Raw genomic sequence first — 24,810 nt, forward strand, 5'->3', positions numbered from 1 at the left:
ATCAACAATATGATGGTGTTACCTATGCACTTTTGGGGTCGGTGAGTGTGTTTACACTTCCTCTACCGCATCTTCGTCCTCGTGGCGGTCGCGAGAGGCGCTTGCCTCTCCAGCGAAGGATGCTGGTGTGTGTGAGCCGCGGTAGGTCCCCCCAACATAAGGAAAATATATAAACCGCACCCCGAAAGCACTCTGCTGAACTTTGGTATTCGTCCTCTTGGCGCAGGGCCTCCTTGGATATTTCCAACGAGTATCAGTGACCTCATGATGCCCGCTTTTTGGTCCCGTGATCGAAAGCGTAAGCCTGGTCACCCAACATATATGACAAGCAAACAAGATCAAACGAGGAAACAAAAAAGACAGGCAAAGTACGGAACAAATCAGAGCCGAAAGTTTTGGTATTTAACATGATACACAGACGAAGATTCTAACCAATTGGCTTTACAATCTTGCGTCCACCGCCCCTGCGCGATCTCCTTTTCTGCTTGAAATGCCTGTAGCCCGTCAGAGTAGTCGGTGAAGGCCGTTTGTCCTTCCACTCCGCATGGAATTCTTGGACCAACTCCTCGCAGCCCGGGATCAAATCACTCCGTGGTTGCCAGGTGGGCCTCCATGCAACAAGGTCATCTTGGTTGTGGTTTTGTTCTAGTTTTGAGGTATTGCTTGCCCCTTCCAAACACTACTTGTACGAGCTTTTTAAGGACTGGGAATAAGAACAGTTAGTGCCTTCTCCCCTGGGAGGGAAATATATTTTTAAAGAGGCCGTTTGTGAGACGTCAATTAGGGGGTTTTTACTGGGTCAACTATTGGTACAAAACAAATCTAAGCAACTAACTAACTAGAATGGAAAGGTTGAGCCATCTCCCTGCATCAGCGCTGACGTAATCCACGTGACCTCGGTGACGTTCAATTATTCCGGGAGGAGTAATCTGCCAACAATTCCAACCCTCCAAGCTCCTGCAAATCGTCCAATGTCATATTGGCATACACCTTGTAACCTCCTGGAACCTTCTCTATATTCCGTTGAAGGGATGGGATGGCGACAAACGGATCGGAGTCGCTCAGCAGGTTGGGACTCATTGGCTCGTCGATGATGATTGGGTCTTCTGCGAGAGTGAGTGAGGTGTGAGAAGTGAGAAATGTTTTCCACAGAGCAGGTACTGAGCCTTACCAGCAGAACCCAAGCACTGCCACGGCTTTCGTTGTGTGCCATATCCGCGTGTTTCTTGTAAATCTATCCGTCCTACTATCTGGTACATCTCATCCCCTTCTCGCTTATACACCAGCTTCAGAATCTTCACCTGAGAAAGGGGCAAAATAATGTATTCCTGATGATCCAGCGTCTCCCCCAACGCATCGCCTTCCCAACGGCCGGACACCAATAACTTGCTCTGATCGGTGGACTTGGACGTGGCGCTCCTCGCCCGGGCGTGGGTCGGCCTCGATGGAACTATCGGAGTAATTCAACGGCTCCTTTAATGTGTTGCCTTCGCGATTGTCTGAGGCCAGGGGAGGGGTTGGCTCTCGTCGATTGGGTGGGTCATCGGCAACGTCACTTTGGCTTGGGTGAGCCTCCTCGATGGGGTCGTCGGAAAAATCCGACAGTTGGAGTGATGGTGGGGTAACATCGACCGGGGAGGAGTCGAACAGGATCCATTCGTCCCAGTTAATGTCATCGAGACCAGAGACGGTGGATGGCAGGGCAGAAAAACCAGCAAACTCCTCACTTGCTGCATCCTTAAAGAGGTCACCGGACGCAGGGAAGACGAGCATGGGCATGGGCATTGGATGGAGGTGCTGGGGCTCTTCGTCTGACCGAGGATCAGAAGTGCATGCTTCCAGGAGGTGCACTGTGTGCAGCTGAGGCGAGGGAGAACCGTCGGCAGGTCCAGGGGAGGTGGTATCGTACGTGAAGGTAGCCATGTTGTGAGGTGAGATGATGGGATGCTCTTCTCCCCTCGATCTCGATCCATGAGGCACTGGAGGTCCTTATATGTCCCACGATCAAACCCCCGCTTGCGAACAAAAACAGGTCGAGGCTAATCGAGGAGGGTAGGAAAAATAGTAGCTGAGATGCGTCTTCCGTGGATCGCCAATCATTCACGAAGAAGCCGCCGAACCGGGGAATGTTGCATTGATGCGTGGGCCAACGGGGACAAGGAGCACGGGGGTGGCATGCACGAGGATGGCCGAACTTAACCCAACCATGTGTGCAGGTCAAAAAGTGCGCCTGTTGGTGATTTCGCTTAGAGCCGAGACATCCATGGGCTCGAGCACAGAGGCGAAGCCATGAAGCAATATCCGAGGCGCGACCTGCATCGAGGCTTATCATTTTGTGATACACACCCCCATGTGTGCGGTTTGGCAACCCTATAGGGGGCTTTATACACCAAAGCAAAATGAAGGAAAATCCAAAATGCAGCTCATCCTTTGGCCCTATCATTCATGTCGGCTTCTCCAAACGGCGCAGCAAGGTGGGCGTCAGATCAAGGTATATATATATATATATCTTGGGCTCTCATCCAGCCAAAATCGAGCAGTTGAAAAGGATCCCCCCTCCCCCCCGCCCCGACCCTCCTGATACGTTGGCAAACTGTTCGACCCTCTCCTCCAGTCGATAAGGCGAGGGACATGAGGATGGCATGTAATGGAAAGACGTAACTACACCCGCAGCCAATCATCTGCACCTGAACCAGTGCAGAAGCATCCCTGACTTCATCCCTGTGCTCTTTTTGCGAGAGGGCGCAGCGAGATGGGTATCGGATCAGCCCGCCCTGGTGTTCCCTTCAGTAATTAAGGACCAGGTGGAAGGGATTGCTGACAGACAGTGCGGCCAGTCCATCCAACATGGGGTTGAGGTATAAAGGGCTATAAATAGCTCTTTCCCCCTCACTTGAATCCAGCCTTTGCCCTTCTTCAATCTTTTTTCTTCTTCCAATATTCTCTTCCTACTCTGGACGGCACGCCCGGCAATGATGGTTGGGCTGTTGGGCGCCACGGCGCAGGTTATACTGCCAATTTCAAATATCGCGATCGAGGTGATGAAAACGCCTCGCAGCGAGAAGTATTTGTACAAATTGCCCCATATGGACTGGGTGGCGGCCAGGGTGAGGAAGAAGGCGGAGCCGTACCATCCTACATCGGCGAGGGAGTTGAATTCGGTTGTTATTCTGGGTATTGCGGTTGATATTATGCTCTTCGTGGAGTAGGGGGAGTTTAGTTAGAAGAGGGACGGGAAGTAGACAAAATTTCAGCTGTGATATCTGACTCACAATATCAAGTGCGAACTATGGGACATATAATTAGCATTCTCTTCATGTTTGGATTGGCACAAGATAACCGCTCACCACAAAGACTCCAAAAAGGATACCCAGAACGGTAACGGCACGCTTCGCCCCAGACGGGTATTCAACTGCGTTCGCATTTGGCACCGCTTCCCCAGAGGTCCGAACTGAAGGCTGCGGTGTGTCCTTTTCACTTTCCATTCTGATTGTATCACCGTATAGTGCAGGCTGATAAATTGTGACTTGCAATTAGATTCCTTGAACTTTTCAATATCAATTAGACCTGTTCGGGGGAATGTCATTATTATGTATGAAGCAAGAGCACAGGAAACCGTCCGCAATACCCTTTTGTACGCTTACAAGCTCTCAAATCTCCCCGTAATAATATTGTAACAATTAAATTTCCCGACAAGCAGGCAAAAGCAGGCATGTTTTCGAAGGCTCCGATCTCGCGCCTTGGCCGAGATAAAGGACTGTTGTCTGACCAATTTATCAAACGGTAGAACTGAATCTGCATTAGTTTACAATGTCTGGGTTATTTTCCGCATCTTGAAGCGTTTCAATCATGTTCCGGGATAGATTGGAATTTTCTGTCTTCCACCGTCCGCCGTTTGGAAAGACAAGCCGTCGTAAACGGTTGACACAAGAGATCAAGGACTGATAGCTCGGTGTGAAATAGTCTCCAGCAATTCTAAGAAAGTCGCTCTCCTCACTTATCACTCCTTGCTTTGCAGCCGCCAGCTCTTCAGTACTCATATAATTCCATTTCTCAAACCGCTCGACAGTGCTTCCCTTCCCTGGGCCGTCATAGTGAATGCATATCCAGAACAGGACCCAGAAGAACGACTCTAGATCATGCATGAAACAATGCTTTTCGCCGTACAAAACACCGATGGCCATGAACGCTCTTGTGCCAGTCTTGCCCCGTGCGCCGGAAGACGCATCCCGTTGTACCCTGATTGCCAGGTCAAGGTCGATCAGAAAGGCAGGCCATGATGGGTTGTCCTTGTCTTCGTTCACCATCAGGTTCCGCGGGGAAACGTCGCATTGGATGAGGCCAGCCTCGTCGTGGAGTGACATGTATCCTTCAATACAGCCGGCTAGCCCAGTAAGAAGGATTGCCTTCGAACTACTCTCATAGATTGGTTTCCCGTAATCCCGGATAACGACGCGGCGGTGAACTCGATTGAATGGGGCTGAGCCGCCTGCAGATTTGGACGGAGAACTTGACTGGGTACGCTTACTTGGGGGAGGAGGAAATGCCGTGTCCACGCAGTCAGAGGATCGCTTCTGGCCGGTGGTGCTGCCCTGGCTCTTTTGTCCTCTTTGAGACCTACTACGCCGCACTGTCGCCTTAAAGCCACCTTTCTCATCTTTCGTCGGAATACTGAGGCCCTTTCGGATAGCCGAGACATCATCATGCTTGCCGTCAATGCGAACGGTTTCGTGGTGATAGTACCTCGCGACATTCTTGACCCCCTTCGCCATCGCTTCTCGCAACAACTCTCCTTCCTCAGTGCGTTCCGGATATTGCCAGGAGTCCTTGACAACCAGCGGCGTCCGTAATTTGTCAGTCTCACAGTGTGCCTTCCAGCAGGTTGTGGCTCGCCCGGCGACGCAGCGTGCTCGTCCGACAATCCCGTCGATGATCAGCCGTTCCTTCGTACCGTCTTTCTCAATCTCGATATACCGTTCGGTCCCGGTCGTGACGATGGTGGGATCAAACCCAAGTTGCTCCCGGCTCATCAGGAGGAATCCAAGGACAACAGACACAAATTGAAGGCCGTCCTGGTTGATGTTGAATTCCTCCGACGCGATCCCGCCCAGGCGGTCAAAGTTCCATAGTCGCAGGAATGGCCCGCAGAGAGTGAACCCGAGCACGAAACGACGGGTGTCCTGCGCAGCAAGGACCTCTCGGGCGTACCTGCCAAGATCAAACCATGCTCCAGATTTCCTGTCGTATTTCGGGTCGTTCTTCAGCTCCCCTGGCACAAGGATCTGCGACCAGCGGCATCTGGAGTCTTCTGTGGCTGTCGGATCATCGACAAAGCCGATATCGAGCTTTCTCTCCGCGATAGACCCCTGTAGTGGCTGGCTTGGCTGTGCGAGAGGTCTGCGGTCGATCTTCCATGACGGTTCTTGTGCTTCGGCTAATCGTACAAGCTCAGCGATGATGTTAGTCAGCCATCTCAGAACGTCTCGTTCTGCCGCAAGTTCAGGCCAGCCTTTCCAGCCCTCCTCTTCACGGTAAAGTGGGCTGTCTCCCTTCTCGCACTCTTTCAACACCGCTTGTGAAATTGCAGTGAGTTGTGGAATGTCTCCAAAGTACGCGTCAAAGAACCCAGGGATATCGACGTGTATCTCTCCAAGCTCCTCCTTCAGCACAGCATCAACGTGTTTTCGATATTCTGTAGAGTTGACGAAACTGCTGGTGTTGCGCAGCCAGGGAGTTTGTGGAATGGATGAAACGGTTCGGGCCGGAGGGGTTGCTCGCGAGACGGTGGTGATGAGGTCGAGGACAGCTTTCCAGATATCGACATTGGTCGCCTTTTGGATTTTAAGTCGTACTAGTGTGCGGTAGTGTTCGTAGCTGAAGTCGCCATCTTGAAGGCAGGTGAACAATCTTGACAGCTCAGATGCCACATTTTTATTGCTTGCTGGAAAACGAAGGTTGAATGCGGCTTCCTCCCCCATCAAGGTGGTGAGAAGCTTTGATATTGCCCTTTGGCAGATTGCATCTTGAGGGTCAGTGGTAGCATTATATGCTTGTTCTGCCTCTTGAAGTAGATCTTGTAATCGGTATAGTGAGTCGCTTAGAGGATGGTTTGCGATGATATCGCAATCGTGGTCCGAAAGCTCAGCCATATATGATGAATGAGAAGCAAACTGCAGAATTGTTAGCAAGTTATGATGTATGATATCTGCGAGAGAAGATAGCTCGCTAGGAACGAATGCTGGTATATATAATCAAAGGGAGGATTATGGCCAGAGGGTTGATCCGGCTTGGCTTTGATGCAGTACGTGAATGAAAGAACGAATAGAGCCGCCAAGCAATGAACTGGGTGGAGATTAATCCTATTCGATCGCGACAGGAATGGTAATCAGCGCGAACAAAATAGGGGGATTGAAATCGTAGTTGAGAACATCGGCTATTCCCTATTCCCATTTAGGATTAATGTAGGCCAACCTTGGAAACCAACCCGTTGTGTTGCAGATGCGGTTAGAGTCACGGTCCGACATGAGCCAATGACAACGCAAAACACAACAGTTGGTCAACCAGCTGTAGGGCGAGAGGTAGCAAGCGAATCATGATTGGAAGATCCCCATCTCCCCTTACTACCTCTGCCCTCTCCTTCGCTTCTATCTGAATTGGTTAGAGGATGGTTCTTGATAATGTTGCGATCTTCTTGTGAAAGTCCCGCCACTTTGATGGTATAAAAGACCCTTAAGTTAGTGCGAGGAATTGCAAAGAGAGGGAAAGTTACAGGGTGGTATGCTAATTTTACCACCAAACATTTTCTTGGCCAAAACAAATGACTAAGCATGGAGCTTAATTGATTTTTGATTTGATTGGTTTATTCATTTCCACTGACCCTCCCTATTCGGGTTATCTTTGGACGTATTCAATTACATGTACGAGCTTACTGCCTCCCCAACACAAAGGAAAATATATAAACCGCAGCCCGAAAGCACTGGTATTCGCTCTCTTGGCGCAGGGGCCTCCTTGGATATTTCCAACCAGGGTCAGTGACCGCAAGATTGCCACTTTTTGGCCCCGCGATCGAAAGCGCAGCCTGGTCACCCTACATACCTCAATAGTATAGGGGCCATTTACTCTTAAATGCGGTCATTCTTATCATTCAAAAGATATGATAATTTTTACTGTACTGTACAGTACACTCTAGGAAATTCTCTGAGTTCAGTCTGGATTCATATTGAGGTCAGCTCAGAAAGAGCCAATTTTGCATTTACCATCTTATGCTATTAATGGAACTATTCAAAACAATGCAGGAGCGGAGTAATGAACATGAGTAACGCGCCTTGATTTTGATGGCGGGCCATGATGACAGGAAGGAGGAGGGGAGTCTTCTTTAATCGCCAGAGAAAGCCTAGTGTAATTTTGACCAGTCATTGAAAGAAGGGCTAGTGCGACTGAATCATATGATGTATTTTTGACTGTTGTCGTAACCCTGTGCGCTATGCCCCTCACCTTCCCCCTCACCCTCTCCTCGCCATTAATTCCCAAATGACCCTGATGGTCAAGGTTGCACATCCACTCTGTGTTACAACGATCACCAAAAATAGTTACTACGGGCCGACTTTATGCCGATGGGCGGGGTAAATGACATAACCTGTTCACGTAAGTCTACCAAAACTCGCGTGTATTTAATGGCCCATCCCCATTACATTCCACTACATTACACATATATTTCAGCGCTGCAGCAATGGAACGTCTCATCGCCACCGAACCATGCTCCCTAACTGGAGTAGATTCCGACAACAAACACCTTCCCAAGGTCAATGAAAAGGTCAAACAATTGAAGGTGGATGACTTGACACAAACCGACAAAGACAACTTGAAGAGTCGTTTAAGTTTCGTTTGGAAGGAGTCCGACGAACATTCCCTGAGACGGGGAACATCGGTGACTACATGGCGACAGAACCGAGCCCGTCGAACGTATAGAGCTATTCAAGAGGCTGACAACCATTTATTTCTCGCTGTTTTATTGGCAATACCACCAACTGAATGTGGGAAAACACGTTTTGACAACACGACAGAGTATTTGCTCAAGCTTGGAGATTACAGATCATATCATATGGAGCTGAGTCTCGCGACAAAGCGGTTTTTCGAGTCAACCGCTGCAGAACAAGGCTTGGTTGGTAACAACCGTTATCAGACCTTCATGAAGGCTCTGTTCCCTCAGGGTTTGTCCTTTGATTCAATTAAATTTAACGTTTTGATGCTGATTTCTTAAATAGAAGAACGCCGACGTGAGCAAGAATACGCCCCTTTTTGCGTGATGATGCTGATATCAGATAGAAATCAAGTTTGCATATTCGCTAATTCGACCGGACGACATCCCGTCTTTCATTCAGACAGTGCTGGAAGGCATACATAGTAGCAAACAATGGACGACAGAGCGAATGCAGGGTGGGAAAACATCTGGCTGTGTGACAATATTTATCCCAACAGGCGAGGAGGACGGGTCGTGTAACATTGTCGTTGATCGCAAAGTTTTGATGGAAACAATTCACAAATTTCGACTCTCGGACCTCAGGCTCGAGTGAACTTAATCTTGCAACCCAGCACTTCGCAACTGTGCCATGCGGGAATATCGAACGTCCTCGGATTCTGACCGGCATATCCCTCATCACCACCTATGACTCTCACAAACCCAGCAAACCCATCTCTACTTGACATAAATGTGATCCGTTTTGCAACGCTCTCTCCTTTGAAAAGTCCATCTGCTGCTTTCCAAATATCGTAGATTGTCTGATTGATGCCATTGTATTAGCCAAACGACATCGTCAAGGCGCATCGTGGTGTATCTCACTGGAGCCTCAGGATCCATCTTTTCCTCTGTTTCCTCTGACTGTTCCTGGCCTGTCATGTTTGCCTATGGTTTTTCGTTTTGTATGGCGCGGCTAGAGCGATGGAAGCTGGTGGAATGTTAGCGATTATAACGCCATCATTCATTACGCGATGGAGACACGGATTAGAAGGAACGAATCTGATCGAATTGATCGGGTGAAGGAGTAGACGAACGGGTAATCAGATAAAAGCAATAAATGGGGTAGCGTTATGTACAATCTTGAACGGCGCGTGCAGTTCGAGAAATCTCCTGAGACGATCTAAAAGCTGTGTTTTATGACAAAATTGTTTTTGCCACGAGAAGTGAGGTTAATTCTTGAAGCCTAACAAAAAATGTTTGGCGAAAGAGGGGCAAGAAATATGACGCACGTGGGGAATAAAGCTAGTGGGGCTATAACAAACTGGTTCCATAATTTCTGGAGACTTGTCAAAGATGCAGCGCCCATATATCGGGCATTTATGCATAGGGTTCTTGGGGCTCGGTCATTGTAGATGCCAGGTAACGATTAGGCAGCTATGCATTCATTGCATTGCATTGCACCACATTAACCATCGAATTAATTACATTTCATTAATTACATTTCATTAAATACATTAGACCACATTTACAATAAACTACATTACATTTAACTACATTACATTAGACTACATTACATTAGACTACATTACATTAGATTACATTACATTAAACTACATTACATTAAACTACATTAAACTGCATTACATTAAACTATAATCACTAAGTACATTAAACATTACATTAAGCTACATTACATTACATTACATTACATTGCCCTACATTACAATACACATTAAACTAAACGCAGACATATGTCTCCCTTCATTGCTACAGGTTCTGGCGCCCAAACCCTTTTAGTGCTTCAAGAGCCCAGAATGAGTGCCCACAAGATCGAACGTGCATATTTGCGGCGTATGGTGCAATACACCTCGCATGCTCCAGGTCCAATTTACCCTGCATCTGGATATGCGGGGACGGTGGACGGATGCCCAGTGCAACACCATATAAGGAGACACTATTCCCTCCAAATCCTGAGGCAATGAACGGCTCGAGAAATTCGAGCTCTGCAAACATCAAGCCAATTGAAGAACACTTGTGTATCAAGCTCTCCAAACCCATCGCACATAATACCATCTGTTTAGAAAACCAAACCACGTCTCCTATTCCAGAATGAACGCATTCAACAGTGCTGGTTCTCTGCCAATCCACACTGCCCCGTCTCAAATCTCTATTATGGATGTCTTCTTCCCCGGCTTCACCGGCATCTCTGCATCCATGCAACAGCTCCTGGCTGGCAACCTGAACAGCTATGCTCACCTGGTGTGCATGTGCGGGATGTTCCTGTTTTTGGGTAGATATGCGTACCGCTACATGACGGAATTGGTGGAGGCCTATTTCAGTTCGTGACTCTCCCCGTAGTGATAGCTCTTTCTAACCATCGAAAGCTTCGACCGTCCACGTCTCCTACTACAATGAAGCGTACGATATGCTTATCGCCTGGGTATCCACGCAGCCCTTCGCCCATAGGGCTCGCTCCTCTCTCGTCAGCATCGACGGCATGCAAAGAAGAGCATATGCTGATGGTCTCTCAAAAGAGTACAAGAAGAAACCATTGCGCTTTTCACCTTGGAATGGATCATTCTTCTTCGTGTACAAGAAGCATCTGCTCCGGTTCCAGTGCATGGCAAAAGACACCAAGGAAGAGATCTCCATTTCCTGCATCGGCGGATCGTCGCAAATCCTTAGAGAACTCCTTAGTGATTGCCGAGCTGAGTATCTTAAACTTATCCAGCGAAAGACTACAGTCTTTGAGCATCATGATGGTGAATGGAGGAAGGCGAAGGCAAGAGACATCAGACCAATCTCGACAGTCATCATGGATGAGGGCGAGAAAACGGCCCTGTTGAAAGATATCGAGGATTTCCTGGACGAGCGAGCTCGGGGCTGGTATGCAAGGCGCGGGATTCCCTATCGAAGAGGGTTCCTGCTGTATGGGCCTCCTGGAACCGGGAAGTCCAGTTTCAGCTTATCTGTCGCCGGGCGTTTTGAGCTAGATATCTATGTACTCAATCTTTCGAGCATCGACGACAGCCGCCTAAGCAGTTTGTTTGCCCAGCTTCCCCCGCATTGTGTCATTCTCTTAGAAGATATCGATGCTGCTAGTACTGCACGAACGGAAGACAGTGAAACGACGAAAAACACTGGCCAGGCCGCGGTAGGCCCTTCACAGAAGAGCAAGTCTCATGGAAATGTATCTCTGTCCGCGCTTCTTAATGCCCTGGATGGCGTTTCTTCGCAGGAAGGTCGATTGCTGATTATGACGACAAATCACATCGAGCGTTTGGATGACGCACTCATCCGCCCTGGCCGCGTGGATAGACAGGTTTTGTTTCAGCTCGCTGATCACAAAATGAGTTCTCGTCTTTTCTGCACGGTTTTCAAGCGGTCAGATGGGGATCAGCGCACTACAGGAAAGGAGTTCGATGATGAAACAATTGAGCGACTTGCGGATGAGTTTGCCGCCAAGGTTCCGGACCAGGTAATCAGCCCAGCTGAGATCCTGCTATCGTTCCTGCTTGAACGCAAGCAGTCGCCTACCGACGCAGTGGCTGATGTGGAGAATTGGGTTGCCAAAACCAGCAAAGAAAGGGGAAAGGTGAAGAATTACGCCAGGGCACGAGCAATTGCCAACCCCACTGACTCTTTCGAGGATCTTGCGGAGAGTTCCCAGGCTCACAACGCTTGATCCATCGCGGAAGCCTGGCGGACCCAACGCATTCTTACGTCTCGGTTTTATGCTTGTATAATGGAAAGTTTGATGTTAATGGCCAATCTGGGAGGCCCTCTGCTGTTTGTCTGGCGAGACGTTAGCTCCGAGTTGACGTTCTCGCGAGGTGGACTGGGACAGATATTTTCTGCTTCACGTTTCTCTTTCATGTTTCTTTGTCAGTAATTGTTCCTGATGGCAACACTGCTTGTTTTAACGTTGAATCTCCATGACTTCGCCTTTTATCCGTCACAAGATCTGCCTTGTTTGATTTTCTGTCGTAGTTCAATAATTGACGGAACTTAGTCAAATTTTGTAAACATCGCGCCATACATCAACGGGAAGTGCGGAGGAACCTCCCTCTGTTCGTAGGCGCCGTTTCTCCGAGCATGCTCGATCAATAAACTGTCCGTAGCTCAGATGAATGGTGTGGACGACGCGGTCCTTCATAGTCACTTCCCATCCGCTCTCGAAGGAGGACAATTAGCGTAGACCAGTGGGCTGAAGGCATATAAAGCCAGCCCTCCTCCCACTTTGTTTCCCTCGCTCGATCTTCCCTTTTCTCCTCATAAAATGCCGCAGTTTTCACTATGGCGCCTACAATTCAAAACTTAGCCCAAAACAAACCAATAGCACCCAAACCAAGGGCACCTGACGTCCAGAGCGATAGCCCCCAAGCACGCCAAATTTCGGACAAAAAAAGGCCAAAATGGTCCCCAGAAGAAGATGTTCTGATCATCGAGCTTCGGCAGCGCGGAATGGCGTGGGGAGATATCAGCAAGGAACTCCCCGGGCGAAGTGCACTCAGCTGTCGCCTGCACTACCAGAATTACCTTGAGAGACGGAGTGAGTGGAGCGAGGATCGCAAGACCAAGTTGGCCCTATTATATGAAAGGTGGAAACGGCGTGATATCTGATGACAACCGGCTCCTTACTGACAGAGCAAGCAGATTCAAGTCGGAAATGTGGGCGAAAATTGCAGAGGAGATGTCCATCCCCTGGAGGGCCGTTGAAGCTATGCACTGGCAACTGGGAGAACAAGAAATGGCGAGACGATCTAGGACAGTTCCGTTCTCATTCTCTCAACCCGCATCAAAACGCTCACGTTCCGTTCAGCTCCCTCCCTTCGCGGAACTCGACGCCGTATCCCAAGGGAACCGCAGCCACGCAGCTACTCTCTCAACGATGGGTCATCCTTCGGCGTGGGATTGGACGTGGATGGCGTGATTATCGCCGCCGTGGCTTCATACCAATAATAGGTTCGATGTATGTCTCTGGTCAGATGTCCAAGGCAAATCGGAGGTTCCGGGATATGTTGGTATTTATTCTTTGGTCCCACCGCGTGAGGCCGGTTTCTACGGATCTCCTCTGCTTCCATGTTCGTGGTGATTGTATATGAAGATGTCTGGCGCAGGACCGGCCTTTGTTTGATTTTCTGTTGTAGTTCAATAATTGATGGAAGTTAGTCAAATTTTGTAAACATCGCTAGCCATACATCAATGGGAAACGTGGAGGGCAGGGGCCGTTTCTCCGAGCCTGCTCAATTCGCCCTCATCCATCCGATCCCTGAAACTGTCTCTAGCAGCCTACGAGTCCGTAAAATGGTGCGGTCTTTCACGGTCACTCCTCGTCTGTCTGGAAAGGGGACTATTAGCGTAGACGGGGGACTGAAGGTATATAGAGCCAGCCCCACTTTGCTGAGGTCGGTGTAGTCACGTGAGGAGCTATGATGCGCGTGCCATGGGAATTGGGTGCAAGCATGCCATGCTCCATCTTCCGTCAAATATAGATGATTTTTGGCAGCAGAATGGGTAAGTAACTTAAGCGTTGTTGCGTTGAGATAATTCGAATTGAAACCTAACTAGTTGGGATACGGTGGTTTTGGTGGTTCGCTCGCTTGGGAATTACGTTATTAGGCAATGGGGCCATCAGGAAGATTAGTCAGCATTCTATTCTTCTCCGCCCATGCGGCTCATCCAGTTGACAGAGGGCCGGTTAGGGTACAAACCTGAGGGCCGAAGTCCAATAAGGCCAGAGGCACAGGGGCAGAAGAAGCTTGACAAAAGCCCAGGGACTACATCATGTGGTCACTAGCACAATGACCAAGGGAAGGGATACTATGGCCAGTGCTTAAGGACATGTGTAGTAGGTCCAGTGACCTAGGTTGCCATGCTGGAGGCAGGAGCCAATAGGCCTGACGGGTCCATGGATCGCGGTCCACGGACCTGGTAGGCCCAGAGGCGACCAACTTGTGGCCATGCTGGCCTGTGGACGGCAGAGGCCATTGAACCGATTTCTGTGGCCCTGTGGCGACCAAGGACCCACGGCCCAAATGAATATGTTTTCCTCTCGACAATTCTATAAAATTTTGAATGATGACCCTGCCCTTCAGTTCTAACTTTCACCACCCTCTATTCTTACTGACAGAGTAATCATCTCATTTCAATGCTGTACTCAGAATACTTCTGTGCTTTTACTCCTCAGTATAAAAACACAGAGATATTGAGTGGGGAACAACAACAGAAAGCGCTGCAGTGCGCTACCAGCTGATATCTCAAGAGTTGCTGAGAATCATCAGTTCAAGGAAGCCCAGTCATTTGCAATTTTATTGAAAGAAATCACACGTGGCAACATTCGCGGCTTCTTTGAAGCCAGAGAGCTATGTAGGAGAATCAAAAGGATTGCGGGCGAAATGGATGGCGAGCAAGCGAGCGGAATGGCGATGGATTGCAAGCGAAATAGATTGCGGGTGAAATTTGAAATTTTCTGAGAGTAATCTGACAGTAAGGGTTGGTTCCAGTAACGAGACGGAGGGAGATCTAAAGATCTACATCACGTGAAACTGAATTGGTGGGACGCAGAGCACAAGTGCAGAAGTACACTTTTGACGGAAGGGGCAACGGTATTTGGACAAGATTCGTGGCCTATTCATAAAAACAGGTCGGGGCCCCATTGTAAAATGATTTGCCCTATCCACATTCCGTTATTCTCAATTCGACTCCGACTGCGGACGAGCAGGAGACGTACACTTTTGGATGAAAGGGGCCACGGTATTCGGGCAATATTCGTGGCCTATTAGTTTGCAGATGGGACCCATCCACAACTTGCAGCGTTACGCGTTACCACTAAGAATGCGGCCACCATCCAGAAATCATGGCAGAACCACCAGCTGATGGACCTGCTAGATTTCTAGATTTTTGGAAATGAAAGGCCTATTTTGAGAACGGAGGCCATGTTTTAGAGTATATCGACCCTTTCGAACCCTGCTAAGACAGTTGATTTTGAGAAGCCCGACTCGAGGTTGCTCTATTGATGACGAGTATAAAGAATGGGTGGAGATGCCATTTGGATTTCTTTTAGTGTTGCATATTTGGCACCGATAATCCAGTACGCTCCACTCAGCGTTCGGGTGTTGGCGAGCTCTTCCAGCCACGAATTCGGATCGCGTGGCCGAGATGAAGCGAGCCAAAATGGGGAGGACCACGGTTTCGGATTGCAAATCGTGGCCTGCGCGTGCAAGCGCCCGAAGCAAAACGACTGATCGCTCCAAATGACGTTCGACAGAAGTACACTTTTAAAATGCGCCTTTTGGCTCAATGAACCACGCACTCGCCTGTAGCTATAAATTGAGAGCTCTTCCCATAGTGTCAAGTGATAACCAGCAAGTCCCAGATCCTTTATCTTCATCAGAATCAAACGCCACAAGATGCAACCACCAAGCTCGAAACGTGTCAAGAAGCCATGGACTGAGCGCAGTAGCCTTGTGCAGATGCGTTATCGACGGAAAGGCACGCTGCAGCGTATGCTGCGTAGCTATTTCAATGACTGTCGCTGCAAAGGTGTCTACCTTGTCATCCATGAAGACAACCGGTACTTTACAATTAATTTTAACGAACATGGCAATTCAAGTAGCCATTTTCCACCACCAGATAAAGATATAGTGAGTGCCATGCGTACAGCCCTGGAAAGACGTAGCTCTTACAGAAACAGGAGAAGCATTATCCACCTCCATCTCGAACAACATGCGAGAACTACATGAAATATCAGAAGTCTAGAGCAGGGAAGAAGGGAAAGCAAGAGAAACTTGAGAAGCAAGAATAGAATGTTGTAAATTAGGGTTAATTTGAAATCATCACTAAGCTCCTTTTGGAAAGTATACCTAGTCGAAGTTTTATTGGCTGCTTTCACAAGTATGTGTCATGATGGAGCCGCCGAATCTACATTATAAATTTACACTCTCAAAGTCATAGCACTTGCTGAACCCTGAAATCATGAATGCTTTCAAGAACCAATAAGATTTCAAGTATTCTGGTCTTTCACCTCAAGGATTGTCAATATCAGTGGCCTTTCACTTAAAAAATATGACTTTCCCCATGGGCATTATTTCTGTGGCCTTTCCACTCAGCATCGTGTCATCCCCTGATGGGTGTTGGCTCCCTATGTACTTTTAATTTTGTGGCCTTTTCCACTGAGATTATGGCCCTCCTCAAGGGATTTTACTATGGTGGCTAATAGTTCAAAACTGTGGCATTCCCTAAGGATGTTGACACCACATGGGATTCTATTTTTGTTGCCTTTTCACTCAGAATTCCGGCACTCCTCAAGGAGCTTACTTCCCCAAAGGGCTCACTTCCCCAAGGATTCCGACTCCACATGGGACTCACTTCCTCAAGGAGCTCACCTCCTCGGGGATGCTGACACCGTATGGAATTCTATCTTTGTTGCCTGTTCACTCAAAATTCTGACACTCCCCAAGGAGCTCACTCCCTCAAGGGGCTTACTTCCCTAGGGATGCTGACACCGCATGGGATTTCAGTTTTTGTTGCCTTCACTCAGAATTCCGGCGCTCCTCAAGGAGCTTACTTCCCCAGGGATGCCGACACCATATGGGATTCCATCGTTACTGCCTTTTCATGCAAGATTGTGACACTCCCTGAGGGTTCGCCTTCATCGGCATTCTTGCAAATTCCCTAGCTGCCATAGGGGAAGTATAGTTTTGGTCGTGGGCCACACTTCACTGACTCCCGGGGGTGAACCATATTAGGGCGTTCCCGGCAGATGGGCGACATGGCAACAGGTCGACAATGCAAGAGAAGGCACATGAATAAATGACTGTGTATTATAATATCAAATAAAGAAATGAGTGGTTTGAGATCCCATCTTCCATCACTTGCGTGTTGATGGTCGAGGGCGTAATGTGCTCAGACGTTCCTTTCGCTGCATCTCCTTCTCCCTCCTCTTTTGTTTCTCCTCCTGCTTCCGCAGCCGGAGCCTCGCATTTTCAGGGAGGCAGTTGTCTGGGAGATATGTTTCCACCACATAAAGCACACGGTGAACATATTTATTATTTCGCCATACTTTATTTCCAACATGACAAATCTTAAGGCTCTTTTCAACCTGCTGCGCCTCATACCAATAGGGAAGATTCTCCAATTCATCATGGGCCAACGGTTCTGTCGTAGCCCCAGAATCTGAGATATTGTCTCTGCCGTCGGGTTCGATACCACCAGGAGGCTGAGGCCAGTTATTTGAGGCCCTGTCAACAGACAGCCGCTCGGGCGGGACGTTAAGGGGAGCTGCAGTCTTAGATGAGAAATCAAGGTCGAAGGACAGAGATAGGGTGTCATTAAACCCTTACCTGAGGCATAGGTTTGGAAGGGCGCCTTCTCGAGAAAGTCACCCAACACTGCGCAATAAGCTGGAAGAGTGGATTGCTGCGCACCGGACGACAAAAGTTGACTGGGTAGTGGTGGAGGGCCCTCGGTTCCTTGTCTATCCATGCTGAGGATGTGCAGAGATGCAGAGGAGGAAGTGAATACTTGAAGCAAGACGGGCGACTATTTGAAGCAGGTAAAAGATTTGGAGAAGGGCGAAGGCTGAATTCAAATGAGAGGGGAAGAGCCTTTTATAGCCCTTTATACCTCAACCTCATGTTGGTTGGACTGGCTGCACTGTCTGTCAGCAATCCCTTCCACCTGGTCCTTACTTCCTGGAGGGAACGCCAGGGCGGGCTGACCCGATACCCATCTCGCTACGCCCTCTCGCAAAAGGAGCACAGGGGTGAAGTCAGGGATGCTTCTGCACTGGTTCAGGCGCAGATGATTGGCTGCGGGTGTAGTTCCGTCTTTCCATTACATGCCAGCCCCATGTCCCTCACCTTATCGACTGGAGGAGAGGATCGAACAGTTTGCCGGTTGAACTTCCTGGCGTATCAGGAGGATTGGGCAAAGGTTTGACTGGTATGAGTGCTGATTCAATGCGGGGGAATCCCTTTCAACTGGTCGATGTTGGCTGGATGAGAGCCCAAGTTTGCTTGATCTGACGCCCACCTTGCTGCGCCCTTTGGAGAAACCGGAATGAATGATAGGGCCAGAGGATGAGCTGCATTTTGCATTTTCCTTCAATTTGCTTTCGCGTATAAAGCCCCTATTGGATTGCCAAACCGCACTCGTGGGGGTGTGTATCACAAAATTATAAGCCTCGATGCAGGTCGCGCCTCGGATATTGCTTCATGTTGGTGTTTTCGCTTAGAGTCGAGACATCCATGAGCTCGAGCACAGAGGCGAAGCCAGGCGCACTTTTTGACTGGCACACATGGTTGGGTGAAGTTCGGCCGTCCTCAGGCATGCCACCCCCGTGCTCCTTGTCCCGGGTTTAGCGATTTGTCGATTCGACTTCCTGGCGCATGGCCAGGGGGAAAAGGGGGGGCTGAATAGGTTGACTAGCTGATATTCACTCGATGAGAGCCCATGTTGGCATGGGGGTGGTGGCCAGGAGAACTTCTGCGTTGGTCCACCCATCAATGCAACATTCCCTGGTTCGGCGGCTTCTTCGGTGTGGATGATTGGCAATCCACACAAGACGCATCTCAGCTACCCTCCTCAATTAGCCTCGACCTATTTTTGTTCGCAGGCGGGGGTTGAACGTGGGACATATATAAAGACGTCAAGGGCCTCCTGGATCGAGATCGAGGGGAGAAAAGCATCCCATCATCTCATCTCACAACATGGCTACCTTCACGTACAATATCACCTCCCCTGGACCTGCCGACGGTTCTCCCTCGCCTCAGCTAAACACAGTGCACCTCCTGGAAGCGTACACTCCTGATCCTTGGTCGGACGAAAAGCCCCAGCACCTCCATCCAATGCCCATGCCCATGCTCGTGCCCCTCTTCTCTGCGTCTGGCGACCTCTCTAAGGATGCAGCAAGTGAGGTATTTGCTGATTTTTCTGACCCACGCCTGGGCGAGGAACGCCACATCCAAGCCGACCGATCAGAGCAAGTTATCCCCCTGGTGTCCGACCGTTGGGAAGGCGATGCGTGGGGGGAGACGCTGCATAATCAGGAATGCATTATCTTGCCCCTTTCTCAGGTGAAGATTCTGAAGCTGGTGTATAAGCGAGACGGGGATGAGATGTACCAGATTGTAGGGCGGATAGATGTACAAGAAACACGCGGATATGGCACACAAGGAAAGCCGTGGAAGTGCTTGGGCTCTGCTGGTAAGGCTCAGTACCTGCTCTGTGAAAAACATTTCTCACGCCTCACTCACTCTCGCAGAAGACCCAATCATCATCGATGGGCCAATGAGTCCCAACCTGCTTAGCGACTCCGATCCGTTTGTCGCCATTCCATCCCTTCAACGAAATATAGAGAGGGTTCCCGGGGGTTACAAGGTGTATGCCAAGATGAAATTGGACGATTTGCAGGAGCATGGAGGGTTGGGACTGCTGGCAGCCTACTGGAATATCGAATGTCGTCGAACGAGGTCACGTGGATTATGTCAGCATTGATTCAACATGGCCCAATCTCACGAAACCTTTCTATTTCTAGTTAGTTAGATGGTTAAATTTATGCAACAATTGAAGTCTCATTCTCTTCATTTTCTTCATTCTCCTCTTTCGTTTTCTATGTTTGGTTCTTTACTATTTCTTCTTCATTATATCTATCCTGGCCAGCACACACATTTCCAGAACTTGGAAATTCCACTTCAGATACTATTGCCCCAGACCTCTCTCCCTCCTGATGCTCACGAACCCGCTTGAAGAACATACTTTGACCTCAGCGATGTCGAACGCGAATCATGGCAAAAGCTTTCTACTGCTGAGACGGCCGTAAGCCGGAGCGATCAAGGAGATTTGGATTGGATGCAGATGTCATCCCCAGGGAAAAAAAATCCCCTATTCTTCAGAGTAACCATGGCCTGGTCATGCCCGATATATCCCCTATTCTTCAGAACAGCCATGGCCTGGTCATGCCCAATGTCATCCCCAGGGAGAAAAAAATCCCCTATTCTTCAGAGTAACCATGGCCTGATCATGCCCGATATATCCCCTATTCTTCAGAACAGCCATGGCCTGGTCATGCCCAATGTCATCCCCAGGGGGAAAAAATCCCCTATTCTTTAATCTATTCATACCAGACTGGCTTAGGGAGACTGCCGGCTTAGGGAGACTGCTGGTTTAGGGAGACTGCTGGCTTACGGAGACTGCTGGCTTGGGGAGACTGTTGGCGGAAGAGTGCTGGCTTAGGGGGAAGCGATGCTAAGTTCTGGTGCACTGTACGTAACCTTACAAGTGATTTTTGATACGAACCCTTTCGCCAATACGGGTAGCCGGTAACTTGGCCCTTTTTTATGCTCGTCGAAAGTAATACAAGAGAATACCTTTGTGAAGCGTGGGGACTTGAGAACTCCCACTCGAATCGAGTAACTTCATGTGTCTAGAAATATCTCAAGCTGAGCTAACTGAGTCGCACAGCAACAACAAAAGTAGCAGTGCGACAGAAATGTCCTGGGACAAAAAGAGGCGTGCAACAAAATCAGCAGTGCGACAGAAATGTCCTAGAATAAAAGCTGACTTACAGCAAAGAAAGCACTGACTAGTAAAAGAAAAGAGGAAGGTAAAAGATCAAAAATGTAGGAAAGATTTTCAAAAGTCCAAAAAGTCAAAACAAAAATTAAATTCAACAGTTCCTGAAACCAACAGGGCGCCCGAAATAGCCGCTGGAGGCCCACCAATTACAGCGCTAAAAGCAACTAGCGTGAGTAGTGGCATGTAGACCTCCAACTCCTCCGCCTCTTTCCACCACCCATGATTTCAATATTAGATGTGGGGTTGGCCATAAAAATCTCTACCTAGTAGCTCTTGATAACACCAGTGATAACCTGACGACACATTCCGCAGGTTGCGCCAATGGGGGGGAGGCATTCTGGGCAATACCGATGTCCACACAGAAGGGTCCTCCACCCTGATGGGATGGTATAACAGATCTGACATTGACATTGATGCTTCAGCTCACGGACTTCAGTCTCGAGTCTGTCGACCAGCCCATTCTTCCTAGTGATTTCTGCACGCAGGTGCTGCACTTCTTCTTCCAGCGCTTCTCTCTTCGCATGCTCCGCCTCGAAAATGTTATGAATTCCCTGGTTCGCGGTTTCCTATCTCAATATCAGCAAAGGAAAAGGCCCCACCATGAGCCATACGAGGAAGAGTCTTACCAAAACCGCGTCCAAGTTGGGAATTTTACGTTTTTTCGGTGGCTGCCTCATTTCGGAGGGCACTGGGTCATCAAATAGAGCCTCATACACCGGATAGCTGTAGTCTGTGCGGGGTCTCTTTCTTCGCAGCTTTCGTGCCGGGGGCTGGTGTTCATCCATCTCCGCATCTGAACTGATGATGATGGTGCTACGAAGCCCGTCGCGGGGACTATCAGCTGACGCCATGATTGAAGGATGGTTGTGCCCCGGAAATGCGGCTCACTAGGAACGGCTCGTGCTGCAAGGAGGCTGTGGGTAGGAAAAAAAAGAACCCTGAAGAGCTCCAGTGGGGGGGAAATAGGTTCTTTGGTTTCGCTCGGTTGTCTTCGAGTCGACAAGGGCCTCTGGGCGGGTTTCACTCTCGCGGCGGTGTAGGATGGGAAGTGGGAAAGGAATTGAAAGAAAGATGGATCCAAGGGGGGAGGGAGGCCCTCTATATACACCAGGAAATGGGGGGCCGTCACGGGGTGCTCGTCTCGGGTTGCTCTCTCCAGGCATTGAAGCACGGCGCAGCAGCCAACAATACCCGAGGACGAAGTCTGAAAATAGAACTCATGCAGCAACGGCATCCCTTCCACGGCTGTCGCATGCGAATCACCGTGGGGGGGGGAGGGGGACAAGAGGGTGGGTATCATTCGGCTGTGGCTGCGTACAGTTGGCCCCCGAGGAGAAAGATAAGGGTGCGGTCAGGCGAGGCCACCCTCACCTGCCTACCAAGGGCCGTTGATGAACGGCTTGGAGAGGCAGGCCGCCTTTTATGGTCGATCATGATATCACTTTCATGTACATGGATGAGCATTACGTCTCACCCTCCGGGGCTACAGATGCTACTATGACACCAGCGGGTTCGGCTGTACGCATTCCCCTCTCTTGTTTCCGAAGCGTAGATACCCGCTGGCGCAGCGCCGATTCCGTCCTTGCTGGAAAACACCTCTCCACCTCCGGCCAGGGTCGGCGCTCCTCCACCATGTTCAGGAGCCGTGCGTCCTCCTCGGGGAGCCATCGCCACAGCTTGTCTCTGTGACCCTTTCTCCCCTCACCGCGCTCACGCTGAGTTTCTCCGACCTTGTGAGGAGCGGAGCGACCGGCTGACCGCACACTCCCGTCTCCCCACATTGCCGGCGCTGAGTCGGGCATGCAACTCGCCAAAGCACCTTCAAACAGCCAAGAAAGGAACTGCAGACGCTCGTCGAGCTGCAGCGACAGGAAATGGGAGCGAAGGGCTGTGGAAGGACCTTCCATAGACGATACAGAGGCAACGTGAAGCCGCTTTGCGGCCGGTTCTTCTGGCTGCTGTGGCCCTCGCTTGCGTCTCCTGGCCTGTGCGTCGCTGAGGAAGTCGTCGCTCGTGCTGTAGGAGCAAGGCACATCAACGTCGGTGCTGCAACGGGCGGGGTGAATCTGCCGATGATCCAGAACGTGAGTGTCATCGTCCGTTTGAGAATTTCTATTCCAGCTGTCAGGCCTCTCTCTGGATCCTTGGTGATGGTTGGGGGTGTCGCAGGACATAGACAGGGGAGGTTCAGGATATGGATAAGTGGCCTTTGGGCTGGCGAGATCATCACCTTGCTGGGCAAGCCGGCGAAGGTCACTAGTGGCCCAGGACGCGTCGTCGGCAAGGATCGCTGGGTCAATGGGGATGGTGTTCTGGAGATCCGGGAGCCCGAAGAAATCTTCCAAGCTACCATCTGAGCTGGTTACACTGGGCGACGACGGATCAGCCCCTGTGGCGCCTCTCCCAAGGGGAGGCAGCTCGATCGGCGTGTCAGAGATATTACCTCGGATATCACGGGATGAAGTGGGATGTAAATTTGAGGTGTGATGTGCAGGTTCATGGAGAGATGATACGCCATGCCGGGGATTCTTCGAACTGGGTGATGGTATAGACATCTTCCTTGATTGAGAAGGGGAGCTCAACGGCGAACACGGCTGAACATCGCTGCTGATGGGCACGCAGACTTCGGCCGGCGGCTTCAGAGGAAGGCCATGCTTGCGGGATAGCAGAGCGCTGGCAGAGGCATCACAACGTGGTGCTGGGAGAGGGGGAGGGGGAGGGGCAGGGGGGATTCTGGCCTCTAGAGCGCGAGAATTGGGGCATTTGCGCAGTGAGAATGGCTTGGGCTGCCGCGGACGCCGCGGCGCCCACGGCTTGAAGTTGTTCACATGAAACGCGAGGGCCATCTGGATAGGGGATTGGGGATTTGAGGGGGAAGATTATGAGAGATTTTGAGTCAGGGGCGGTCAGGGGAGCAGGAAGGAACGCGGGAATTGAGCCTGAGCGAAGGAAGGGCGTGCGCCGGGTGAGAAAAACAGATCGCAAAGCGCCAGTATCTTGAAAATTCTGTAGGAGGCTCGGCCACCCCTTATAGCTCCTCTCAGCGCAGAGGCTCCATCGCTTCACAGTCTCATATCTCCCATCCGAGAGGGGAGCAGAGGGGGCGAGGGGCGAATTCCTCCGATCCCTGGATCCCCCCCTGAGACTGCTGACGCGTCCCGTGCTGGCCAAAAAGCCACCTGAAGCCTGATGACCAGTGGCCTGCTCCAATCGCGTTTGGCCATTCACCACTTGCAGCCTTCACATGTCCAGAGCATGCAGTCCTGACACCGCCCTGCCCGCCTTGGTCCGGGTCCGACCTGCAGGCGCACACCAGCGCAAATGAAAGGCGGCATTTTTGCTATTGGCCCGCGGAAAGAAATTGTGACAATGGCAGTCAGCCTTGGTGGCTCAAAGGGCGATGCAACCCACATCGCTCAGGCCCAGCAAGCACTCCGGTCCCCGGTCCCCGGACACCAGCCCACCGGCCATCCCAACACGCTCGATCGGCTGCCGCCTCCTCCGTCTGCGCACGCAATCCCACCGATGGAAGGGGCTTCAAGACAAGCCGAGTCTTGAAAAGAAGACCTTCCCACGAGTTAAAATAGAAAAAACTTGGAGGATGAAAATGAAAATTGAAAATAGAAGAATAAATCAACCGGGGAGTAAATCTTTCTGCTGCTTGGAATCACCGATCGCGCGGCACAGCGAAAGGCACACGTGCAGAAAAACAGGGATGCGGACGCCCCGGCAGCCTCGATCCCAGAGTCAAGCGGGGTAGCATCGCGAAAGGGCGACGTGGAGGGCTCAGAGGCCAACCAGGCGGTATCAGAACAGCGGCTCGACGACTCCGCGGGCGCAGGATCCAAGACGGGTGGCCGGATAAGACGGCACCATCCCTGGCAGGGGGGGACGGAGAAGGGGGCAGTGCACGCGAGCGCGAGCGCCAGAGCAGTGCCAGAGCGAGGGCGAGAGAGAAAGAGAAATGAAGAAGGAAGGAGGGAGTGTGTGGTCGTTGCGAGGGGGCGCGAGACGGGTTTTTATAGATCGCGGCGTCCTTTGAAGCGGCGTGAGAGGGCGCAAAAGCGGCGAGCGGGCGCGCCATCCCCGAAGCGGCAACGGTGCTGCCGCAACAGGCCTATCGCACGAGGCGGACCAATGGTGATGGCTCCCGATTGTCTGCTCGTTATGAGAACCTGTGTTATATTTCCTTCTTATTGCCCTTGGTATTTCATAGTGTGTAAAATAATCATAAATGATCCATGAGCAAACCTGCAGCTTATCTATGATCTAAA

The 24,810-nt window shown here is 50.3% G+C and overlaps 11 protein-coding genes across 11 annotated transcripts; 5 read left to right on the forward strand and 6 right to left on the reverse strand.

Moving 5' to 3' along the window:
• Positions 1–51: 51 nt before the first annotated feature.
• On the reverse strand, positions 52–1,923 carry HCAG_00366 (predicted protein; the record flags this gene model as incomplete). The annotated part of the gene is made up of 4 exons (XM_001543270.1): positions 52–261; positions 446–679; positions 991–1,106; positions 1,302–1,923. 4 exons carry the CDS (start codon positions 1,921–1,923, stop codon positions 52–54), a joined length of 1,182 nt encoding a protein of 393 aa, XP_001543320.1.
• A 522-nt stretch (positions 1,924–2,445) lies between these two features.
• On the forward strand, positions 2,446–3,526 carry HCAG_00367 (predicted protein; the record flags this gene model as incomplete). Its single annotated transcript, XM_001543271.1, has 4 exons — positions 2,446–2,491; positions 2,904–3,174; positions 3,375–3,463; positions 3,507–3,526. 4 exons carry the CDS (start codon positions 2,446–2,448, stop codon positions 3,524–3,526), a joined length of 426 nt encoding a protein of 141 aa, XP_001543321.1.
• Positions 3,527–3,800: 274 nt separating this feature from the next.
• Positions 3,801–6,524, reverse strand: HCAG_00368 (predicted protein; the record flags this gene model as incomplete). Its single annotated transcript, XM_001543272.1, has 3 exons — positions 3,801–6,170; positions 6,320–6,359; positions 6,472–6,524. The coding sequence occupies 3 exons, from the start codon at positions 6,522–6,524 to the stop codon at positions 3,801–3,803; spliced, it is 2,463 nt and encodes an 820-aa protein (XP_001543322.1).
• Positions 6,525–7,729: 1,205 nt separating this feature from the next.
• HCAG_00369 (predicted protein) lies at positions 7,730–8,306 on the forward strand (the record flags this gene model as incomplete). The annotated part of the gene is made up of 2 exons (XM_001543273.1): positions 7,730–8,161; positions 8,265–8,306. 2 exons carry the CDS (start codon positions 7,730–7,732, stop codon positions 8,304–8,306), a joined length of 474 nt encoding a protein of 157 aa, XP_001543323.1.
• A 253-nt stretch (positions 8,307–8,559) lies between these two features.
• Positions 8,560–8,896, reverse strand: HCAG_00370 (predicted protein; the record flags this gene model as incomplete). Its single annotated transcript, XM_001543274.1, has 2 exons — positions 8,560–8,778; positions 8,840–8,896. 2 exons carry the CDS (start codon positions 8,894–8,896, stop codon positions 8,560–8,562), a joined length of 276 nt encoding a protein of 91 aa, XP_001543324.1.
• A 1,170-nt stretch (positions 8,897–10,066) lies between these two features.
• HCAG_00371 (predicted protein) lies at positions 10,067–11,642 on the forward strand (the record flags this gene model as incomplete). The annotated part of the gene is made up of 2 exons (XM_001543275.1): positions 10,067–10,295; positions 10,342–11,642. 2 exons carry the CDS (start codon positions 10,067–10,069, stop codon positions 11,640–11,642), a joined length of 1,530 nt encoding a protein of 509 aa, XP_001543325.1.
• A 611-nt stretch (positions 11,643–12,253) lies between these two features.
• On the forward strand, positions 12,254–13,375 carry HCAG_00372 (predicted protein; the record flags this gene model as incomplete). The annotated part of the gene is made up of 3 exons (XM_001543276.1): positions 12,254–12,509; positions 12,605–12,929; positions 13,153–13,375. 3 exons carry the CDS (start codon positions 12,254–12,256, stop codon positions 13,373–13,375), a joined length of 804 nt encoding a protein of 267 aa, XP_001543326.1.
• Positions 13,376–16,829: 3,454 nt separating this feature from the next.
• Positions 16,830–17,443, reverse strand: HCAG_00373 (predicted protein; the record flags this gene model as incomplete). The annotated part of the gene is made up of 2 exons (XM_001543277.1): positions 16,830–17,239; positions 17,302–17,443. 2 exons carry the CDS (start codon positions 17,441–17,443, stop codon positions 16,830–16,832), a joined length of 552 nt encoding a protein of 183 aa, XP_001543327.1.
• Positions 17,444–18,669: 1,226 nt separating this feature from the next.
• HCAG_00374 (predicted protein) lies at positions 18,670–20,509 on the forward strand (the record flags this gene model as incomplete). The annotated part of the gene is made up of 5 exons (XM_001543278.1): positions 18,670–19,165; positions 19,224–19,341; positions 19,729–19,777; positions 20,113–20,223; positions 20,438–20,509. 5 exons carry the CDS (start codon positions 18,670–18,672, stop codon positions 20,507–20,509), a joined length of 846 nt encoding a protein of 281 aa, XP_001543328.1.
• Positions 20,510–20,799: 290 nt separating this feature from the next.
• HCAG_00375 (predicted protein) lies at positions 20,800–21,387 on the reverse strand (the record flags this gene model as incomplete). Its single annotated transcript, XM_001543279.1, has 2 exons — positions 20,800–21,102; positions 21,163–21,387. The coding sequence occupies 2 exons, from the start codon at positions 21,385–21,387 to the stop codon at positions 20,800–20,802; spliced, it is 528 nt and encodes a 175-aa protein (XP_001543329.1).
• Positions 21,388–21,999: 612 nt separating this feature from the next.
• Positions 22,000–23,382, reverse strand: HCAG_00376 (predicted protein; the record flags this gene model as incomplete). Its single annotated transcript, XM_001543280.1, has 1 exon — positions 22,000–23,382. The coding sequence occupies one exon, from the start codon at positions 23,380–23,382 to the stop codon at positions 22,000–22,002; it is 1,383 nt and encodes a 460-aa protein (XP_001543330.1).
• Positions 23,383–24,810: the final 1,428 nt, after the last annotated feature.

Source organism: Histoplasma capsulatum, genomic scaffold, assembly GCF_000149585.1.
Source record: "Histoplasma capsulatum NAm1 scaffold_1 genomic scaffold, whole genome shotgun sequence".
Lineage (NCBI taxonomy): Eukaryota > Fungi > Ascomycota > Eurotiomycetes > Onygenales > Ajellomycetaceae > Histoplasma > Histoplasma mississippiense.